Here is a 21,075-nt window from a genome sequence, read left to right on the forward strand (position 1 = left end):
CTCCAGCCGGACCTTCCCGACCCCTCCCAGCCTCCTCCTCCCCTGCTGCCCAAACCAGACAAGGCCAATGCCCGGCTGCAGAAACTCATCAAGAAGAGTGCCAAGAAGAAAGCCCGACCCTCCCAGACTCCCATCCCCTTCCGCTCCTGTCTGTCCCCCGTACACGAAGCTTCGGACCTCGAGCACAGCGACACACACTCGACTCCTCCCCGGTCACCGGACTTCAGTTTCCCCATTAGGCCTCTGTATGATCCACACCCCACCTCTCCGTTCTCGTTCCCCCCCAGTGGTCCATATGGTGGTCCTTACGGCCAGACAGGGGTCTTTCCCCCACTGGACTACACCGCTCCCATGCAGACATCAGAGAACCAGGTGGCGCCCCTCTTTGAGTGCTCGTCGTTTATGTTTGACGATGACGACACAGAAAGCATGATGCCACCCTCGCCTCCGCCACCCCCACCCCCACCCGTACCTGAGTTCTCACAAGGCCCTGCAGTTCATCTGTATGACTTGTATTCATCTGTAGCACTGAATTCGTCTGGGTCGGTGGCCACGGCAACAGTAGCTCCAGACTCAGTCCCCAGTGTACCACAGTCAACTCCCCCAACTCCATCTTCCCCTAAGATATCAACTCATGTTATGACTCTTTCCCCACCAGTACCTAGTGGTCCGAGCCTGGGTCCGGGTCTGGCACCATTACCCGCTCAGGTCCAAGTTCCAGTCCCACCTCCTGCTCCAGTACTGATGTCAGCGCCAACCCTTCAGACACAACCTCTGACCTCAACCCATCAGGTGACGACACCCAGTAAGCCAAAGGATGAGGCTCCAAAGCACACACCAGCTTTGGTCACTAATAACCTTGGTTCTGAAGTTCACATTATGAGCAAAGTGGCTTCTAAGACGGTCAGCACGCAAATAAATCAAGCTGATTCCCGTAAAGTCAAACCGTCTGACGTCGTCCCACAAACAATGATTTACACATCCAAGGCAACGTTTTACGAAATCTCCAAGCCTGCACTTCCAGACATAACAGGAGTGAATATATTGTATCAAGGAGCATCGCTATCCACGATACACAGGGAGAAATCACCAATGACTTGTCACCAAAGTGAGCCGGCTATCCCATATAAAGTTTCCGTGGCAAAGACCCCTTCTGGAAGATCGAAAACACCCTCACACCATCCCACAATGGGAAGACTGACACCTGTTTTTGAGATATCGAAAGCCAATCCACTCCTGTTCGCTGCAAGTCCAGTCTTCTTCTCCTCTCGGGATGTGCACGCCTCGGTCGTAAACACAGAGACAGAGAAATACAAGTCACCAATGACTGTTACCAGTGCTCTCTCAGCAGCAACCGAACAACTGAAACCAATTGGATCTCGTTCAGATACAGACATATTCCAAAATAATGGAATTACAACTACCATGGGAGGATCTATGGCTAATTTATCTCCTATGTTCAGCTCCTGTCAGGATGTACACGTCACACAGAGATTCAAGTCGCCAATGGCTATTACCAGTACAGCCCAAACACCCTCAGCAATACCTCTTAACAGTAGAGTTAAATCTCCCTCAACAATACATATAACCAGTACAGCCCAAACACCCTCAGCAATACCTCTTAACAGTAGAGTTAAATCTCCCTCAACAATACATATAACCAGTACAGCCCAAACACCCTCAGCAATACCTCTTAACAGTAGAGTCAAATCTCCTCCTTCAATGCCTGTTACCACGACAAGCAATATTCCCTCAGCTGCAGAAGCACTAAAACCAATAGGATCTAACTCTGACAAACATTTACAAGGTCTGACCAGTGTTGAAAGAAGTACAACTCAGACTAATGGAATAACAACCAACATGGAACGGTCTATGGCTACGATATCTTCTGCATTCAGCTCCTATCAAGATGCACATGCTTTGGTTGTAAACAAAGAGACACACAGATACAAGGAGATACAGGATACAACTACTATGCTCGGATTTATGACTAATATATCTCATGCCTTCAGCTCCTATCAAGATGTACATGCCTCAGTCATAAACACACAGAGACACAAGTCACCCATGCCTGTTACGTGTAGAGTTAAATCTCCCCCGGCGATGACTGTTACCAGTACAGCCCAAACTCCCCTAGCAATTCCTGTTGCCAGCAGAGTCAAATCACCCCCATCAATGCCAGTTAACAGTACAGTCAAATCACCCCCATCAATGCCTGTTACAAGTGCAGCCCAAACTCGCTCAGCAGCCACTGAACAACCAAAATCAGCTGGTTCTGCCAGTGCCGGCTCAGTGGAACTTTCACAAGGTGATAGAAATAGGAACCAGACTAGTGGAAGTACAACCACCACTGAAAGATCTACGGCTGAGAGAACTCCCAATGAGATTCTAGAATCAAAGATCGCTGCACGTGACATTGCGGTTTCCAAGCCAACAGTCAAGTTTACAGAACCTCATATGCCGAAAGATAAGATGGATGAAACAACTGAATATGGAACCCCACCTGAGTATCAAAAGCAACAGGCCCCATTGTCCACCAAAGGGATACCAAAGATAGCTTCAAATGGATTCAAAGCGCCAACCATTTCAGCTCCACCAAACGGACCCACTGTGCCAATGATCTCAGCACAACCACCTCCAAACACTGTGCTAACGCCAATGATTTCATCACCTCAATCTCCATTGACCCCTAGATACCCAGACTCTCCTATAATTGGCTTACGTAAAGTTCTGGCACCATTGATAGAGCATCAAAAGACCCCTACATCCAAAAAACCTAAAACACGGTCAACATATTACGGACTGACTCCGGCTGAGTATGTTGCCTATGGTGGGATCCGGACATACTACGGTCCTTCTGGACCTAAAGCTAATGAATCAACACCATCACCATCCACAGCACCGACTAATGGATTACCAAATGGGCCTCGTCCTCCTTTAATCTCTAAACCTGAAACATCCCCCATAGGATCAAACACACCCAACAGAGAACAACAGAAACCTACCTTGCAAGGGCTGCATTCTACTGTTCCAGCACCTTCACTTTCAACACCTTTAGCTGCAACTGGCTGTTCTCAGACACCGACGGATAAGGCAGCCATATTTAAACCCAATACATCAGATGTTAACAAATCCGAAGCACCTGCTTATGCAATACAACCTGATATAACACCTATTGTGGACATAACAAAACCTGAACTTCTATTGGCCCTCGGACAGTTAACTCTTCCACCAGCCACCACTGAAGTCCCCACACCAATGGCCTCTCATTCTGAGGTTCCAAGACTGGCACATAAAGCAGGTGTGGTACACACAACCAGACCAGCTCCATTTCAGCTAAATGAAACTCCTTCATTCCCGATGGGTAGGAATGTTGTGTCAAAGTCGCTGTTTCCTTTCAGCATTCCAAATGCGGAAGTTTCACAAAATTCAACTGTAGCAAATATTCCCCGACACAGTGGAAAGTCAGAGGCAGATCCCACAGTCATGCATCTTTCTATCAAGGCTAATATTAGCACAGACACTAAACTACCCAGAAAACCTGTCATAGGAGTCCCCAACAACCCTGATATCGGAAGCCAACTCCCCAGCCAACCTACCACAGCAACTATACTACCAGGCAAGCCTACCATAGACACCAAACTACCTAGCAAGCCTAGTGTGCCAACCATAAGAACTCAACTCTCTCATACACCTACTATTGAAACACCTACCATTGAAACAGGAACCCAAGTCCTCACCAAACCTACTATAGAAAACCAACATTCATGCACACCTATCACTGGAACTAAACTTCCTAGCCCACCTACCAAAATAGCACAACTTCCCAGCCCACCTATCATAGTAGCCCAACTTCCCAGCTCACCTATCATAGTAGCTCAACTTCCCAGCCCACCTAGCATAGTAGCCCAACTCTCTAGCACGCCTAGCATAGAAGCCCAACTCCCCAACGAGCATTTAATAGAACCTGTACAACCTGGCAAGTCTACTCCAGAAAATATTCTGCCCAGTATCATGCAGTACCATGCAAACCATACCAGGAAGCATTTTGTAGAAACCAACTCCCACAAAGCAATTGAATGCAGACAATCTACAAAATCTACCATTGATGAAAAACCTTCCACCAAGTCCACTACTGAAACGAGATTCACAGCCAGCTCCACGAACGAAGGTAAACAATTTACAAACCATATTGTAGCAAATGGAGCTTGGCTGAAACCATCCCTAGAGCCTACACGTACTAACTCAACTATCATAAGTGCACAGCCATCCACAGAAATTAGATCCCCAATAAGCCCTACTTTACAAGCTAAGCATTTTACAAAGCCTGTTAACAACAATAGTTCCTCTCCAAAACCTGTCCCAAATACTAACAGGCCTATAATAATTGTACAACCTCCCACACCTCGCATAATAGAGGCCATACCTCCCTCAACCCCTGCTTTAGAAACTAAACCCTTTACAAAATATGTTGCAGAAGCTAAAGCCTCACCAAAATCCCTTGAACCTGTCTGGGCTAATATAACTACCATAAATGTACAACCTTCAACAAAACCTACTGTAGACTCTTTTAGCCCTACTATTGAAGCTAAACCCTTTATGGAGCCCGTCGTAGAAGCTAGCGCCTCCCCAAAACCGGTCTCAGTGCTTCCTAACAAACCTACCATAAAAGTCCTACCTTCTACACCGCCACGTAGACATAACAGACCATGGTCAACAACACCTATGGAACCTAAATCTGTTACAGAACATAACCATGCAACAAATAAGCCTACCGTAAATGTACAACCTTCAACAGAACCTACTAGAGAAACTAGACCCTGCTTCAGCCCTACTGTTGAAGCTATACCCATTATACAGCACAATATGGAAACTAGAGTCTTTGCTAAATCACCCCCAGAGCCTAAACCAGCTAACATGCCTACTGTATATGTACAACCTTCCCCAAAGCCCATAGAAAGAAAAAACACCTTAAGCCCTTTTATTGAAGCTAAACCCTTTCCACAGAATAATACGGAAACTAGAGACTTCACAAAACCTGCACCAGAACCTAAACCAGCTAACAAGCCTATCATAAATGTACAACCTTCAACAACACCTACTATAGAAAGTAGATCCTGCATCAGCCCTACTGTTGAAGCTAGACCTGCTGCAAAGGTTATGGCATCAAGAAGTTGCTTTAGTCCCACTAGACCTTGGTTAAACCCTTCTACTGAAGCTAAACCCTTGACAAAGCATGACATTGAAGCTATTGCCTCCCTAAAACCGACACCAGAGCCTAAATCGACTAACACCACTTCCACAAAGCCTGCTATAGAACGTATATCGTCCCCAACCCCAACCGCTGCCGTAGACACTGTGATAAAACTACCTGCCGTTACCAAAGTGATTGACTCTTCCAATCCTGCCTCTCTGCCTCAGGCCTCAGCCTCTGTAAAAGCCCCGTCCACAAACAGAGGAATGTCATCGCCATCTCAGCCAAAGACTGGACAGACAGAGAAAGACACAATGGAAGATGTGGAAGCCAATGCATCAGGTGCACAGGGGAAAGCAGCCAGACGTCAAGAGACACCCTGTACGAAGCCTACGATATCAACTGCATCTTCGACTGTTGACAATGTAGACAAAGTAGACAAGCCCCAAGCTCCAACAGCTAAACCTAGCCTTGCTAACGCTGCACTGAATGCAATGAAACCTAAAAGTATGAAGACCATGTTCAGTGGCTGGTCGCGCCTCAAAAAACACATGGTCGTTGAACCAAAGGAACCTCAGTTCCCGGAGCCAGAGCCCGAATCTGTCCGCAGGGATGGCGCCATCTACAGTAAGAACACTGACCAGGCCAAATCCAGTCAAGCTTCTTCAGCAAAAGTCAAAGACCACTCTGAGAAGGGCAAAGAAGTGCTGAAGGAGACAGAGGCGCCCAGAGCAATGAAGATGTGGGACGCCATGCTCTTCCACATGTTCTCTACCAAGGAAGCAATCATGCAGCAGATCAAAGCTAGCAAAGCCTCCGACGGTTCCGACAAGAAGAAAGACCAGAGAGAGCAGACCAATAAGACACGGAAAGTCAATCAGCAGAAAGAGAACGAGATGGAGGTCGTCCCCTCTTTTGCCAGTCGCTTGCCGCTCCTCCTCTACAGTCCGCGCTTTGATGCCAGAAAGATTAAAGAGGCTGCAGAGAAGCCGCTGGTGAAGATGTCAGCTGTGTTCCAGAGGGGGCTGATTAACCGCAAAAATCAGGACGGGGAAGGGAAGGACTTTAATAAAACTGCCAGGGGATTCGGTTCCTCAAGAACAACTGATGTCTGACTTTGAACTCCACACACACCAGAACATTGCTGCTCGATCTTCTCATTAAGTAGATGAATAAACCTCAATAGATTGATTTCAGTTATCATATAGCTAGAGATCTGTATGTTAAATAAGCTTCTGATCAAGGGCTGCAGTGCAGTAGGCTATGCCAGGATATTTACTTCAATATGGTGTTTAAACTACGATTTTTAACTATGATCATGAGCTTTTAAGACAATGATGTTGGATGCATGCAGACGGCTCATTACATCTTTCTTGCGCCATTGAACGATGTTGTATTTTTTTAAGCATTGCTTGTGTCTTAGTCTTAGAGTGTTCACCCTGGGTGAGGTTAGGAGTAGAGTGTCTGATGACAGTGTGTAATAAATAGAGCTTGTACATTCCTGGATTGATGCAACGGAAGGGCATTGGATGACAGAGCTGTGTAGCTGTGAGAGAGGTGGAGCCTAGCTAGAGGTGGAGCCTAGCTAGATGTGGAGCCCAGCTAGAGGTGGAGCCTAATTAGAGGTGGAGCCTAGCTAGAGGTAGAGCCTAATTAGAGGCTGGGCCTAGTTAGAGGTGGAGCCTAGCTAGAGACGGAGCCTAGCTAGATGTGGAGGCTAGCTAGATGTGGAGCCTAGCTAGATGTGGAGCCTAGCTAGAGGTGGAGCCTAGCTAGATGTGGAGCCTAGCTAGAGGTGGAGCCTAGCTAGAGGTGGAGCCTAACTAGAGGCGGAGCCTAGCTAGAGGTGGAGCCTAGCTAATAGGGGTATATACACCAGACTCGAGGGAGAACTCTAACTTTGAACTTAACACCATAAAATGTGACTGCATGCAACGTTTTTAAAGTCAGTGGAAGTTTTCCCTCTAGTGTTTATAACTCTATAGTGGAGCTATGGGAGGGGCACAGCTGCAGAAGTTGGACATACAGGGGGAGAAGGTGTGGCTTCAATAGAAGGCAGCAGAAGGATACGTAGGCCCGACTGGAAATGCATAAACAGTTGCTTTGAAAAGCACTTTCAGTTTGCAGGTTGGTTGAAAAAATATTTAAATAGCAAACGGAATGTATAGGACATGGGTCCTCATAGGGACATGATGATAGGACATGGGACCTCATTGGGACATGATGATAGGACATGGGTCCTCATTGGGACATGATGATAGGACATGGGACCTCATTGGGACATGATGATAGGACATGGATCCTTATGGGACATGATGATAGGACATGGGTCCTTATGGGACATGATGATAAGACATGGGTCCTCATAGGGACATAGTGATAGGACATGGGTCCTTATGGGACATGGATCCTTATGGGACATGATGATAGGACATGGGTCCTCATTGGGACATGATGATAGGACATGGATCCTTATGGGACATGATGATAGGACATGGGTCCTTATGGGACATGATGATAGGACATGGGTCCTCATTGGGACATGATGATAGGACATGGGTCCTCATTGGGACATGATGATAGGACATGGGTCCTCATTGGGACATGATGATAGGACATGGGTCCTCATTGGGACATGATGATAGGACATGGGTCCTCATTGGGACATGATGATAGGACATGGGTCCTCATTGGGACATGATGATAGGACATGGGTCCTCATTGGGACATGATGATAGGACATGAGTCCTTATGGGACATGATGATAGGACATGGGTCCTCATTGGGACATGATGATAGGACATGGGCCTTATGGGACATGATGATAGGACATGGGTCCTCATTGGGACATGATGATAGGACATGGATCCTTATGGGACATGATGATAGGACATGGGTCCTTATGGGACATGATGATAGGACATGGATCCTTATGGGACATGATGATAGGACATGGGTCCTTATGGGACATGATGATAGGACATGGATCCTTGTGGGACATGATGACAGGACATGGATCCTTGTGGGACATGATGATAGGACATGGATCCTTATGGGACATGATGATAGGACATGGATCCTCATTGGGACATGATGATAGGACATGGATCCTTATGGGACATGATGATAGGACATGGATCCTTATGGGACATGATGATAGGACATGGATCCTTATGGGACATGATGATAGGACATGGGCCTTATGGGACATGATGATAGGATATGGGTCCTTATGGGACATGATGATAGGACATGGATCCTTATGGGACATGATGATAGGACATGGGTCCTTATGGGACATGATGATAGGACATGGGTCCTTATGGGACATGATGATAGGACATGGATCCTCATTGGGACATGATGATAGGACATAGATCCTCATTAGGACATGATGATAGGACATGTATCCTTATGGGACATGATGAAAGGACATGGTTCTTATGGGACATAATGATAGGACATGGGTCCTCAGTGGGACATGATGATAGGACATGGATCCTTATGGGACATGATGATAGGACATGGATCCTTATGGGACATGATGATAGGACATGGATCCTTATGGGACATGATGATAGGACATGGGTCCTCATTGGGACATGATGATAGGACATGGGTCCTTATGGGACATGATGATAGGACATGGGTCCTTATGGGACATGATGATAGGACATGGGTCCTTATGGGACATGATGATAGGACATGGGTCCTTATGGGACATGATGATAGGACATGGATCCTTGTGGGACATGATGACAGGACATGGATCCTTGTGGGACATGATGACAGGACATGGATCCTCATTGGGACATGATGATAGGACATGTATCCTTATGGGACATGATGAAAGGACATGGGCCTTATGGGACATGATGATAGGACATGGATCCTCATTGGGACATGATGATAGGACATGGATCCTTATGGGACATGATGATAGGACATGGATCCTTATGGGACATGATGATAGGACATGGATCCTTATGGGACATGATGATAGGACATGGGCCTTATGGGACATGATGATAGGATATGGGTCCTTATGGGACATGATGATAGGACATGGATCCTTATGGGACATGATGATAGGACATGGGTCCTTATGGGACATGATGATAGGACATGGGTCCTTATGGGACATGATGATAGGACATGGATCCTCATTGGGACATGATGATAGGACATAGATCCTCATTAGGACATGATGATAGGACATGTATCCTTATGGGACATGATGAAAGGACATGGTTCTTATGGGACATAATGATAGGACATGGGTCCTCATTGGGACATGATGATAGGACATGGATCCTTATGGGACATGATGATAGGACATGGATCCTTATGGGACATGATGATAGGACATGGATCCTTATGGGACATGATGATAGGACATGGGCCTTATGGGACATGATGATAGGACATGCATCCTTATGGGACATGATGATAGGACATGTATCCTTATGGGACATGATGATAGGACATGTATCCTTATGGGACATGATGATAGGACATGGATCCTTATGGGACATGATGATAGGACATGTATCCTTATGGGACATGATGATAGGACATGTATCCTTATGGGACATGATGATAGGACATGGATTGCTTTATGATGAATGTCTTCAATGGTGCAGAATGGATAAGAATGAAGAAATGTAAGATAAAGGTGCCTCATGTAATAAACTACAGAAGGGTCTTCGGGATACAGGAAGCTGTGTAATAAACTACAGAAGGGTCATCGTGATACAGGATGCTGTGTAATAAACTACAGAAGGGTCATTGTGATACAGGAAGTTGTGTAATAAACTACAGAAGGGTCTTGGTGATACAGGAAGCTGTGCAATAAACTACAGAAGGGTCATCGTGATACAGGAAGCTGTGCAATAAACTACAGAAGGGTCATCGTGATACAGGAAGCTGTGTAATAAACTACAGAAGGGTCTTGGTGATACAGGAAGACGTGTAATAAACTACAGAAGGGTCTTGGTGATACAGGAAGCTGTGTAATAAACTACAGAAGCGTCTTTGTGATACAGGACGCTGTGTAATAAACTACAGAAGGGTCTTGGTGATACAGGAAGATGTGTAATAAACTACAGAAGTGTCTTCGTGATACAGGAAGCTGTGTAATAAACTACAGAAGGGTCATCGTGATACAGGAAGCTATGTAATAAACTACAGAAGCGTCTTTGTGATACAGGAAGCTGTGTAATAAACTACAGAAGCGTCTTTGTGATACAGCAAGCTGTGTAATAAACTACAGAAGTGTCTTCGTGATACAGGAAGCTGTGTAATAAACTACAGAAGCGTCTTTGTGATACAGGAAGCTGTGTAATAAACTACAGAAGGGTCTTCGTGATACAGGAAGCTGTGTAATAAACTACAGAAGGGTCTTTGTGATATAGGAAGCTGTGTAATAAACTACAGAAGGGTCATCGTGATACAGGAAGCTGTGTAATAAACTACAGAAGGGTCTTGGTGATACAGGAAGACGTGTAATAAACTACAGAAGGGTCTTGGTGATACAGGAAGCTGTGTAATAAACTACAGAAGCGTCTTTGTGATACAGGACGCTGTGTAATAAACTACAGAAGGGTCTTGGTGATACAGGAAGATGTGTAATAAACTACAGAAGGGTCATCGTGATACAGGAAGCTGTGTAATAAACTACAGAAGGGTCATCGTGATACAGGAAGCTATGTAATAAACTACAGAAGTGTCTTTGTGATACAGGAAGCTGTGTAATAAACTACAGAAGCGTCTTTGTGATACAGCAAGCTGTGTAATAAACTACAGAAGTGTCTTCGTGATACAGGAAGCTGTGTAATAAACTACAGAAGCCTCTTTGTGATACAGGAAGCTGTGTAATAAACTACAGAAGGGTCTTCGTGATACAGGAAGCTGTGTAATAAACTACAGAAGGGTCATCGTGATACAGGAAGCTGTGTAATAAACTACAGAAGGGTCATCGTGATACAGGAAGCTGTGTAATAAACTACAGAAGGGTCTTGGTGATACAGGAAGCTGTGTAATAAACTACAGAAGGGTCATCGTGATACAGGAAGCTGTGTAATAAACTACAGAAGGGTCATCGTGATACAGGAAGCTGTGTAATAAACTACAGAAGGGTCTTGGTGATACAGGAAGCTGTGTAATAAACTACAGAAGGGTCATCGTGATACAGGAAGCTGTGTAATAAACTACAGAAGGGTCATCGTGATACAGGAAGCTGTGTAATAAACTACAGAAGGGTCATCGTGATACAGGAAGCTGTGTAATAAACTACAGAAGCGTCATCGTGATACAGGAAGCTGTGTAATAAACTACAGAAGGGTCATCGTGATACAGGAAGCTGTGTAATAAACTACAGAAGGGTCATCGTGATACAGGAAGCTGTGTAATAAACTACAGAAGGGTCATCGTGATATAGGAAGTTAAGTAGATAAGTGACACTGAAAGTTAATTTGTTAAATAATAAAGACACAGCTGATGTTTTAAAATAAGCTTTTGATAATTTTGTTTCTGGAATAGATCTAATGAGCATTAAAACATGTTTTTTAAGCTTTAAATGTTTATTCTTCTGTAAGGAACTTTTGAGAATTTGTGGAATATTTTTTTTTAATTTAAGATGTCTATTTTTGTTATAGCTATCTGATGCTTCTCAGGTCTTTGTTTAATGAAATCATTTCTCATTGATAAATAACAGGGGTGTGTCCCCGTGAGCCAACCATAACCACACTGCTGCTTTAGACTTGTTGGTATAGAATTGGCTCGACTCACAAGTGTGCAGTAATAAAAACGATTGTGGCGCCCCGGGGGTCAAAACTGAAGAAGGAAAAACCTCTATTGATTATATATACAGGACATTATTTTGTATAGACGTGTCCAGTATAGAATGATGTTGCCAGTCGTGTGATTAACTCAATTATTGCTTTATTGTCTACATGTTTACATTGAAGTAAACTCTACGCTGTTCTATCAGTTTCCTGTGGGTTTTTATTTAGTCTTGTACCATTATTGATGTGGTTTGTGACACATTAGTTCCTAGTTGATTGAGAGATGACCATTAGTCTATGATCTAGTACTGGTAGATCTAGTACTGGTAGATCTAGTACTGGTAGATCTAGTACTGGTAGATCTAGTACTGGTAGATCTAGTACTGCTAGTCTACGATCTAGTACTGCTAGTCTAAGATCTAGTACTGGTAGATCTAGTACTGGTAGATCTAGTACTACTAGTCTAAGATCTAGTACTATTAGTCTAAGATCTAGTACTGCTAGTCTATGATCTAGTACTGGTAGATCTAGTACTGGTAGATCTAGTACTGCTAGTCTATGATCTAGTACTGGTAGATCTAGTACTGCTAGTCTAAGATCTAGTACTGGTAGATCTAATACTGGTAGATCTAGTACTACTAGTCTAAGATCTAGTACTGGTAGATCTAGTGCTGGTAGATCTAGTACTGGTAGATCTAGTACTACTAGTCTAAGATCTAGAACTGTCATATAGTAGAAGAGAATCCCAATCACTTGGTTGCATGCCAAGGCGTGACTGCTAAGGAACTACTACTAAATACCATAGAATTGCAACTAACAGACCTCTCCCTCCTGGACAGACATGGTGGGTGATACATTACTAACAGACCTCTCTCTCTCTCCTGGACAGACATGAAGAAACATTACTAACAGACCTCTCTCTCTCCTGGACAGACATGGTGATACATTACTAACAGACCTCTCTCTCTCTCCTGGACAGACATGGTGATACATTACTAACAGACCTCTCCCTCCTGGACAGACATGATGATACATTACTAACAGACCTCTCTCTCTCTCTCTCCTGGACAGACATGATGATACATTACTAACAGACCTCTCTCTCTCTCTCCTGGACAGACATGATGATACATTACTAACAGACCTCTCTCTCTCTCCTGGACAGACATGATGATACATTACTAACAGACCTCTCTCTCTCCTGGACAGACATGATGATACATTACTAACAGACCTCTCTCTCCTGGACAGACATGATGATACATTACTAACAGACCTCTCTCTCTCTCCTGGACAGACATGATGATACATTACTAACAGACCTCTCTCTCTCTCCTGGACAGACATGATGATACATTACTAACAGACCCCTCTCTCCTGGACAGACATGGTGATACATTACTAACAGACCTCTCTCTCTCTCTCTCTCTCCTAGACAGACATGATGATACATTACTAACAGACCTCTCCCTCTCTCCCTCCTGGACAGACATGATGATACATTACTAACAGACCTCTCTCTTTCTCTCCTAGACAGACATGATGATACATTACTAACAGACCTCTCTCTCTCTCTCTCTCTCTCTCCCCTGGACAGACATGATGATACATTACTAACAGACCCCTCTCTCTCTCCTGGACAGACATGATGATACATTAGTAACAGACCTCTCTCTCTCTCCTGGACAGACATGATGATACATTACTAACAGACCTCTCTCTCTCTCCTGGACAGACATGATGATACATTACTAACAGACCCCTCTCTCTCTCCTGGACAGACATGATGATACATTACTAACAGACCTCTCTCTCTCTCCTGGACAGACATGATGATACATTACTAACAGACCTATCTCTCTCTCCTGGACAGACATGATGATACATTACTAACAGACCTCTCTCTCTCTCCTGGACAGACATGATGATACATTACTAACAGACCTCTCTCTCTCTCCTGGACAGACATGATGATACATTACTAACAGACCTCTCTCTCCCTCCTGGACAGACATGATGATACATTACTAACAGACCTCTCTCTCTCTCTCTCTCTTGGACAGACATGGTGATACATTACTAACAGACCTCTCTCTCTCTCCTGGACAGACATGATGATACATTACTAACAGACCTCTCTCTCTCTCTCTCCTGGACAGACATGGTGATACATTACTAACAGACCTCTCTCTCTCTCTCTCCTGGACAGACATGATGATACATTACTAACAGACCTCTCTCTCTCTCCTGGACAGACATGGTGATACATTACTAACAGACCTCTCTCTCTCCTGGACAGACATGATGATACATTACTAACAGACCTCTCTCTCTCTCTCTCCTGGACAGACATGATGATACATTACTAACAGACCTCTCTCTCTCTCTCTCCTGGACAGACATGATGATACATTACTAACAGACCTCTCTCTCTCTCCTGGACAGACATGGTGATACATTACTAACAGACCTCTCTCTCTCTCTCTCCTGGACAGACATGATGATACATTAGTAACAGACCTCTCTCTCTCTCCTGGACAGACATGGTGATACATTAGTAACAGACCTCTCCCTCCTGGACAGACATGATGATACATTACTAACAGACCTCTCTCTCTCTCCTGGACAGACATGATGATACATTACTAACAGACCTCTCTCTCCTGGACAGACATGATGATACATTACTAACAGACCTCTCTCTCTCTCCTGGACAGACATGATGATACATTACTAACAGACCTCTCTCTCCCTCCTGGACAGACATGATGATACATTACTAACAGACCTCTCTCTCCTGGACAGACATGGTGATACATTAGTAACAGGATGTAAGTAAGTCTTACTTGATTTCCCGTTTGTGTGCTCATTGTAATCATCATCACCGACGACAACCTTCTCATACTTGCCGTGAGCCATCATCACAAATTTGTACTTTTTACCAGAGGAAGCTCCCTAGAAAAGAGTTCAATATTGCAGTGAAAAAAATATTCTATCTATAATTTGTGCAAATGCAGGTATGTATCATTTCAATTTATTATTTTAAGCACCAATTATATTAAAAAGTTACATACACCTTTGTGTTGACAGCTGTTTGTGTTGACAGCTGTTTGTGTTGACAGCTGTTTGTGTTGACAGCTGTTTGTGTTGACAGCTGTTTGTTTTGACAGCTGTTTGTGTTGACAGCTGTTTGTGTTGACAGCTGTTTGTTTTGAATATAATTCACCAAATGAATAACAGACCTCATACAGTGCATTCGGGAAGTATCCAGACCTCTTGACTTTTTCCACATTTTGTTACGTTACAGCCTTATTCTAAAATTGATTAAATTGACCCCCCCCCCCTCCCCCCTGTGGGAGCAGGGGACCTTATATAGATAGGTGTGTACCTTTACAAATCATGTCCAATCGGTTTAATTTACCACAGGTGGACTCCAATCAAGTTGCAGAAACATCTCAAGGATGATCAATGGAAACAGGATGCACATGAGCTTCATTTCGAGTCTCATTGCAAAAGGGTCTGAATACTTATGTAAATAAGGTATTTCTGTTTTTTTTATTTTTAATACATTTGCAAATCATAAGGCTGTAACATAACAACATTTCGAAAAATCTAACGGCTCTGAATACTTTCCGAATGAACTGTATATATATTATATAGTTTAATGAATGAATGGATCTGTTAATTGGATTTAAGCCTACACTACCTTCCCAGCTCTCCCAGACGGGGAAGAGTCTCCCAGATTCTCCCAGAGGTTCTTCTTGCTCAGAACATCACCGGCCTTCACCTCCTGGCAGAACAAACACACATGAACCATTTAGAGAAGATACACACATCAACACGTTAATACCCTTCTGTCGCTCTTGTGCTTTACGATGTTATCAACACAAATATATAGACCCAACAAAAATATGAACACGAACAGATAGCGGAAATGGATCTTATTCAAGCCACTGCAGATCATATTGTGTCGTGAATGTGGATACAGAGGCTTCTGTACCAATCAGGAGAGAGAGGTGGGGTTTGATTATTACACTGCTATACTAACATCCCCCCAACAGAGGCTTCTGTACCAATCAGGAGAGAGAGGTGGGGTTTGATTATTACACTGCTATACTAACATCCCCCCCAACAGAGGCTTCTGTACCAATCAGGAGAGAGAGGTGGGGTTTGATTATTACACTGCTATACTAACATCCCCCCAACAGAGGCTTCTGTACCAATCAGGAGAGAGAGGTGGGGTTTGATTATTACACTGCTATACTAACATCCCCCCAACAGAGGCTTCTGTACCAATCAGGAGAGAGAGGTGGGGTTTGATTATTACACTGCTATACTAACATCCCCCCAACAGAGGCTTCTGTACCAATCAGGAGAGAGAGGTGGGGTTTGATTATTACACTGCTATACTAACATCCCCCCAACAGAGGCTTCTGTACCAATCAGGAGAGAGAGGTGGGGTTTGATTATTACACTGCTATACTAACATCCCCCCAACAGAGGCTTCTGTACCAATCAGGAGAGAGAGGTGGGGTTTGATTATTACACTGCTATACTAACATCCCCCCAACAGAGGCTTCTGTACCAATCAGGAGAGAGAGGTGGGGTTTGATTATTACACTGCTATACTAACATCCCCCCAACAGAGGCTTCTGTACCAATCAGGAGAGAGAGGTGGGGTTTGATTATTACACTGCTATACTAACATCCCCCCAACAGAGGCTTCTGTACCAATCAGGAGAGAGAGGTGGGGTTTGATTATTACACTGCTATACTAACATCCCCCCAACAGAGGCTTCTGTACCAATCAGGAGAGAGAGGTGGGGTTTGATTATTACACTGCTATACTAACATCCCCCCAACAGAGGCTTCTGTACCAATCAGGAGAGAGAGGTGGGGTTTGATTATTACACTGCTATACTAACATCCCCCCAACAGAGGCTTCTGTACCAATCAGGAGAGAGAGGTGGGGTTTGATTATTACACTGCTATACTAACATCCCCCCAACAGAGGCTTCTGTACCAATCAGGAGAGAGAGGTGGGGTTTGATTATTACACTGCTATACTAACATCCCCCCAACAGAGGCTTCTGTACCAATCAGGAGAGAGAGGTGGGGTTTGATTATTACACTGCTATACTAACACCCCCCCAACAGAGGCTTCTGTACCAATCAGGAGAGAGAGGTGGGGTTTGATTATTACACTGCTATACTAACATCCCCCCAACAGAGGCTTCTGTACCAATCAGGAGAGAGAGGTGGGGTTTGATTATTACACTGCTATACTAACATCCCCCCAACAGAGGCTTCTGTACCAATCAGGAGAGAGAGGTGGGGTTTGATTATTACACTGCTATACTAACATCCCCCCAACAGAGGCTTCTGTACCAATCAGGAGAGAGAGGTGGGGTTTGATTATTACACTGCTATACTAACATCCCCCCAACAGAGGCTTCTGTACCAATCAGGAGAGAGAGGTGGGGTTTGATTATTACACTGCTATACTAACATCCCCCCAACAGAGGCTTCTGTACCAATCAGGAGAGAGAGGTGGGGTTTGATTATTACACTGCTATACTAACATCCCCCCAACAGAGGCTTCTGTACCAATCAGGAGAGAGAGGTGGGGTTTGATTATTACACTGCTATACTAACATCCCCCCAACAGAGGCTTCTGTACCAATCAGGAGAGAGAGGTGGGGTTTGATTATTACACTGCTATACTAACATCCCCCCAACAGAGGCTTCTGTACCAATCAGGAGAGAGAGGTGGGGTTTGATTATTACACTGCTATACTAACATCCCCCCAACAGAGGCTTCTGTACCAATCAGGAGAGAGAGGTGGGGTTTGATTATTACACTGCTATACTAACATCCCCCCAACAGAGGCTTCTGTACCAATCAGGAGAGAGAGGTGGGGTTTGATTATTACACTGCTATACTAACATCCCCCCAACAGAGGCTTCTGTACCAATCAGGAGAGAGAGGTGGGGTTTGATTATTACACTGCTATACTAACACCCCCCCAACAGAGGCTTCTGTACCAATCAGGAGAGAGAGGTGGGGTTTGATTATTACACTGCTATACTAACATCCCCCCAACAGAGGCTTCTGTACCAATCAGGAGAGAGAGGTGGGGTTTGATTATTACACTGCTATACTAACATCCCCCCAACAGAGGCTTCTGTACCAATCAGGAGAGAGAGGTGGGGTTTGATTATTACACTGCTATACTAACATCCCCCCAACAGAGGCTTCTGTACCAATCAGGAGAGAGAGGTGGGGTTTGATTATTACACTGCTATACTAACATCCCCCCAACAGAGGCTTCTGTACCAATCAGGAGAGAGAGGTGGGGTTTGATTATTACACTGCTATACTAACATCCCCCCAACAGAGGCTTCTGTACCAATCAGGAGAGAGAGGTGGGGTTTGATTATTACACTGCTATACTAACATCCCCCCAACAGAGGCTTCTGTACCAATCAGGAGAGAGAGGTGGGGTTTGATTATTACACTGCTATACTAACACCCCCCCAACAGAGGCTTCTGTACCAATCAGGAGAGAGAGGTGGGGTTTGATTATTACACTGCTATACTAACATCCCCCCAACAGAGGCTTCTGTACCAATCAGGAGAGAGAGGTGGGGTTTGATTATTACACTGCTATACTAACATCCCCCCAACAGAGGCTTCTGTACCAATCAGGAGAGAGAGGTGGGGTTTGATTATTACACTGCTATACTAACATCCCCCCAACAGAGGCTTCTGTACCAATCAGGAGAGAGAGGTGGGGTTTGATTATTACACTGCTATACTAACATCCCCCCAACAGAGGCTTCTGTACCAATCAGGAGAGAGAGGTGGGGTTTGATTATTACACTGCTATACTAACATCCCCCCAACAGAGGCTTCTGTACCAATCAGGAGAGAGAGGTGGGGTTTGATTATTACACTGCTATACTAACATCCCCCCAACAGAGGCTTCTGTACCAATCAGGAGAGAGAGGTGGGGTTTGATTATTACACTGCTATACTAACATCCCCCCAACAGAGGCTTCTGTACCAATCAGGAGAGAGAGGTGGGGTTTGATTATTACACTGCTATACTAACATCCCCCCAACAGAGGCTTCTGTACCAATCAGGAGAGAGAGGTGGGGTTTGATTATTACACTGCTATACTAACATCCCCCCAACAGAGGCTTCTGTACCAATCAGGAGAGAGAGGTGGGGTTTGATTATTACACTGCTATACTAACATCCCACCAACAGAGGCTTCTGTACCAATCAGGAGAGAGAGGTGGGGTTTGATTATTACACTGCGATACTAACATCCCCCCAACAGGGGGCAGTGTTCCATAGAAACAGTAAAACAAGAGAAGTGGGGTTTGATTATTACATTGCTATACTAACACCCCCCCAACAGGGGGCAGCGTTCCAAAGAAACAGTAGAACAAGAGAGGTGGGGTTTGATTATTACACTGCTATACTAACATCCCCCCAACAGGGGGCAGCGTTCCAAAGAAACAGTAGAACAAGAGAAGTGGGGTTTGATTATTACACTGATATACTAACACCCCCCCAACAGGGGGCAGCGTTCCAAAGAAACAGTAGAACAAGAGAAGTGGGGTTTGATTATTACACTGCTATACTAACATCCCCCCAACAGGGGGCAGCGTTCCATGGAAACAGTAGAACAAGAGAGGTGGGGTTTGATTATTACACTGCTATACTAACATCCCCCCAACAGGGGGCAGCGTTCCATGGAAACAGTAGAACAAGAGAGGTGGGGTTTGATTATTACACTGCTATACTAACATCCCCCCAACAGAGGCTTCTGTACCAATCAGGAGAGAGAGGTGGGGTTTGATTATTACACTGCTATACTAACATCCCCCCAACAGAGGCTTCTGTACCAATCAGGAGAGAGAGGTGGGGTTTGATTATTACACTGCTATACTAACATCCCCCCAACAGAGGCTTCTGTACCAATCAGGAGAGAGAGGTGGGGTTTGATTATTACACTGCTATACTAACATCCCCCCAACAGGGGGCAGCGTTCCATGGAAACAGTAGAACAAGAGAGGTGGGGTTTGATTATTACACTGCTATACTAACATCCCCCCAACAGGGGGCAGCGTTCCATGGAAACAGTAGAACAAGAGAGGTGGGGTTTGATTATTACACTGCGATACTAACATCCCCCCAACAGGGGGCAGCGTTCCATAGAAACAGTAAAACAAGAGAAGTGGGGTTTGATTATTACATTGCTATACTAACACCCCCCCAACAGGGGGCAGCGTTCCATGGAAACAGTAGAACAAGAGAGGTGGGGTTTGATTATTACACTGCTATACTAACATCCCCCCAACAGGGGGCAGCGTTCCATAGAAACAGTAGAACAAGAGAGGTGGGGTTTGATTATTACACTGCGATACTAACATCCCCCCAACAGGGGGCAGCGTTCCAAAGAAACAGTAGAACAAGAGAGGTGGGGTTTGATTATTACACTGCTATACTAACATCCCCCCAACAGGGGGCAGCGTTCCAAAGAAACAGTAGAACAAGAGAGGTGGGGTTTGATTATTACACTGCGATACTAACATCCCCCCAACAGGGGGCAGCGTTCCATAGAAACAGTAGAACAAGAGAGGTGGGGTTTGATTATTACACTGCGATACTAACATCCCCCCAACAGGGGGCAGCGTTCCATGGAAACAGTAGAACAAGAGAAGTGGGGTTTGATTATTACACTGCTATACTAACATCCCCCCAACAGGGGGCAGCGTTCCATGGAAACAGTAGAACAAGAGAAGTGGGGTTTGATTATTACATTTTAATATACTAACACCCCCCCAATAGGGGGCAGCGTTCCAAAGAAACAGTAGAACAAGAGAAGTGGGGTTTGATTATTACATTGCTATACTAACACCCCCCCAACAGGGGGCAGCGTTCCAAAGAAACAGTAGAACAAGAGAGGTGGGGTTTGATTATTACACTGCTATACTAACATCCCCCCAACAGGGGGCAGCGTTCCAAAGAAACAGTAGAACAAGAGAGGTGGGGTTTGATTATTACACTGCGATACTAACAT

General features: G+C 44.7%; 2 protein-coding genes across 5 annotated transcripts in view; one reads left to right on the plus strand and one right to left on the minus strand.

Annotated features, from left to right (window-relative positions):
* Nucleotides 1–21,075, minus strand: part of LOC139384467 (non-muscle caldesmon-like) — a 79,946-nt gene that overhangs the window by 722 nt on the left and 58,149 nt on the right. For all 4 annotated transcript variants that reach the window (XM_071129246.1, XM_071129244.1, XM_071129245.1 and 1 more), the window contains 2 exons: nt 15,686–15,769; nt 14,826–14,934 (listed from right to left, as the gene is read on the minus strand). In XM_071129246.1, the coding sequence (XP_070985347.1) occupies nt 14,826–14,934; nt 15,686–15,769 (193 nt within the window). The remainder of the gene's footprint in view (nt 1–14,825; nt 14,935–15,685; nt 15,770–21,075) is intronic.
* LOC139384469 (proline-rich protein 33-like) lies at nt 483–6,836 on the plus strand. Its single transcript, XM_071129247.1, has 2 exons — nt 483–4,171; nt 5,422–6,836. The coding sequence occupies exons 1-2, from the start codon at nt 4,109–4,111 to the stop codon at nt 6,307–6,309; spliced, it is 951 nt and encodes a 316-aa protein (XP_070985348.1). The 5' UTR covers nt 483–4,108; the 3' UTR covers nt 6,310–6,836.

This window comes from Oncorhynchus clarkii, chromosome 26 (assembly GCF_045791955.1).
Source record: "Oncorhynchus clarkii lewisi isolate Uvic-CL-2024 chromosome 26, UVic_Ocla_1.0, whole genome shotgun sequence".
Taxonomy (NCBI): Eukaryota; Metazoa; Chordata; class Actinopteri; order Salmoniformes; family Salmonidae; genus Oncorhynchus; species Oncorhynchus clarkii.

Bases quoted from the DNA above. Each gene is read 5' to 3' on its own strand.
- LOC139384469 (XM_071129247.1), top strand. From the start codon at position 4,109: ATGAAAAACCTTCCACCAAGTCCACTACTGAAACGAGATTCACAGCCA. The intron at 4,172-5,421 runs GTAAACAATTTA...TCTCTGCCTCAG, and splicing joins AGCCAGCTCCACGAACGAAG to GCCTCAGCCTCTGTAAAAGC.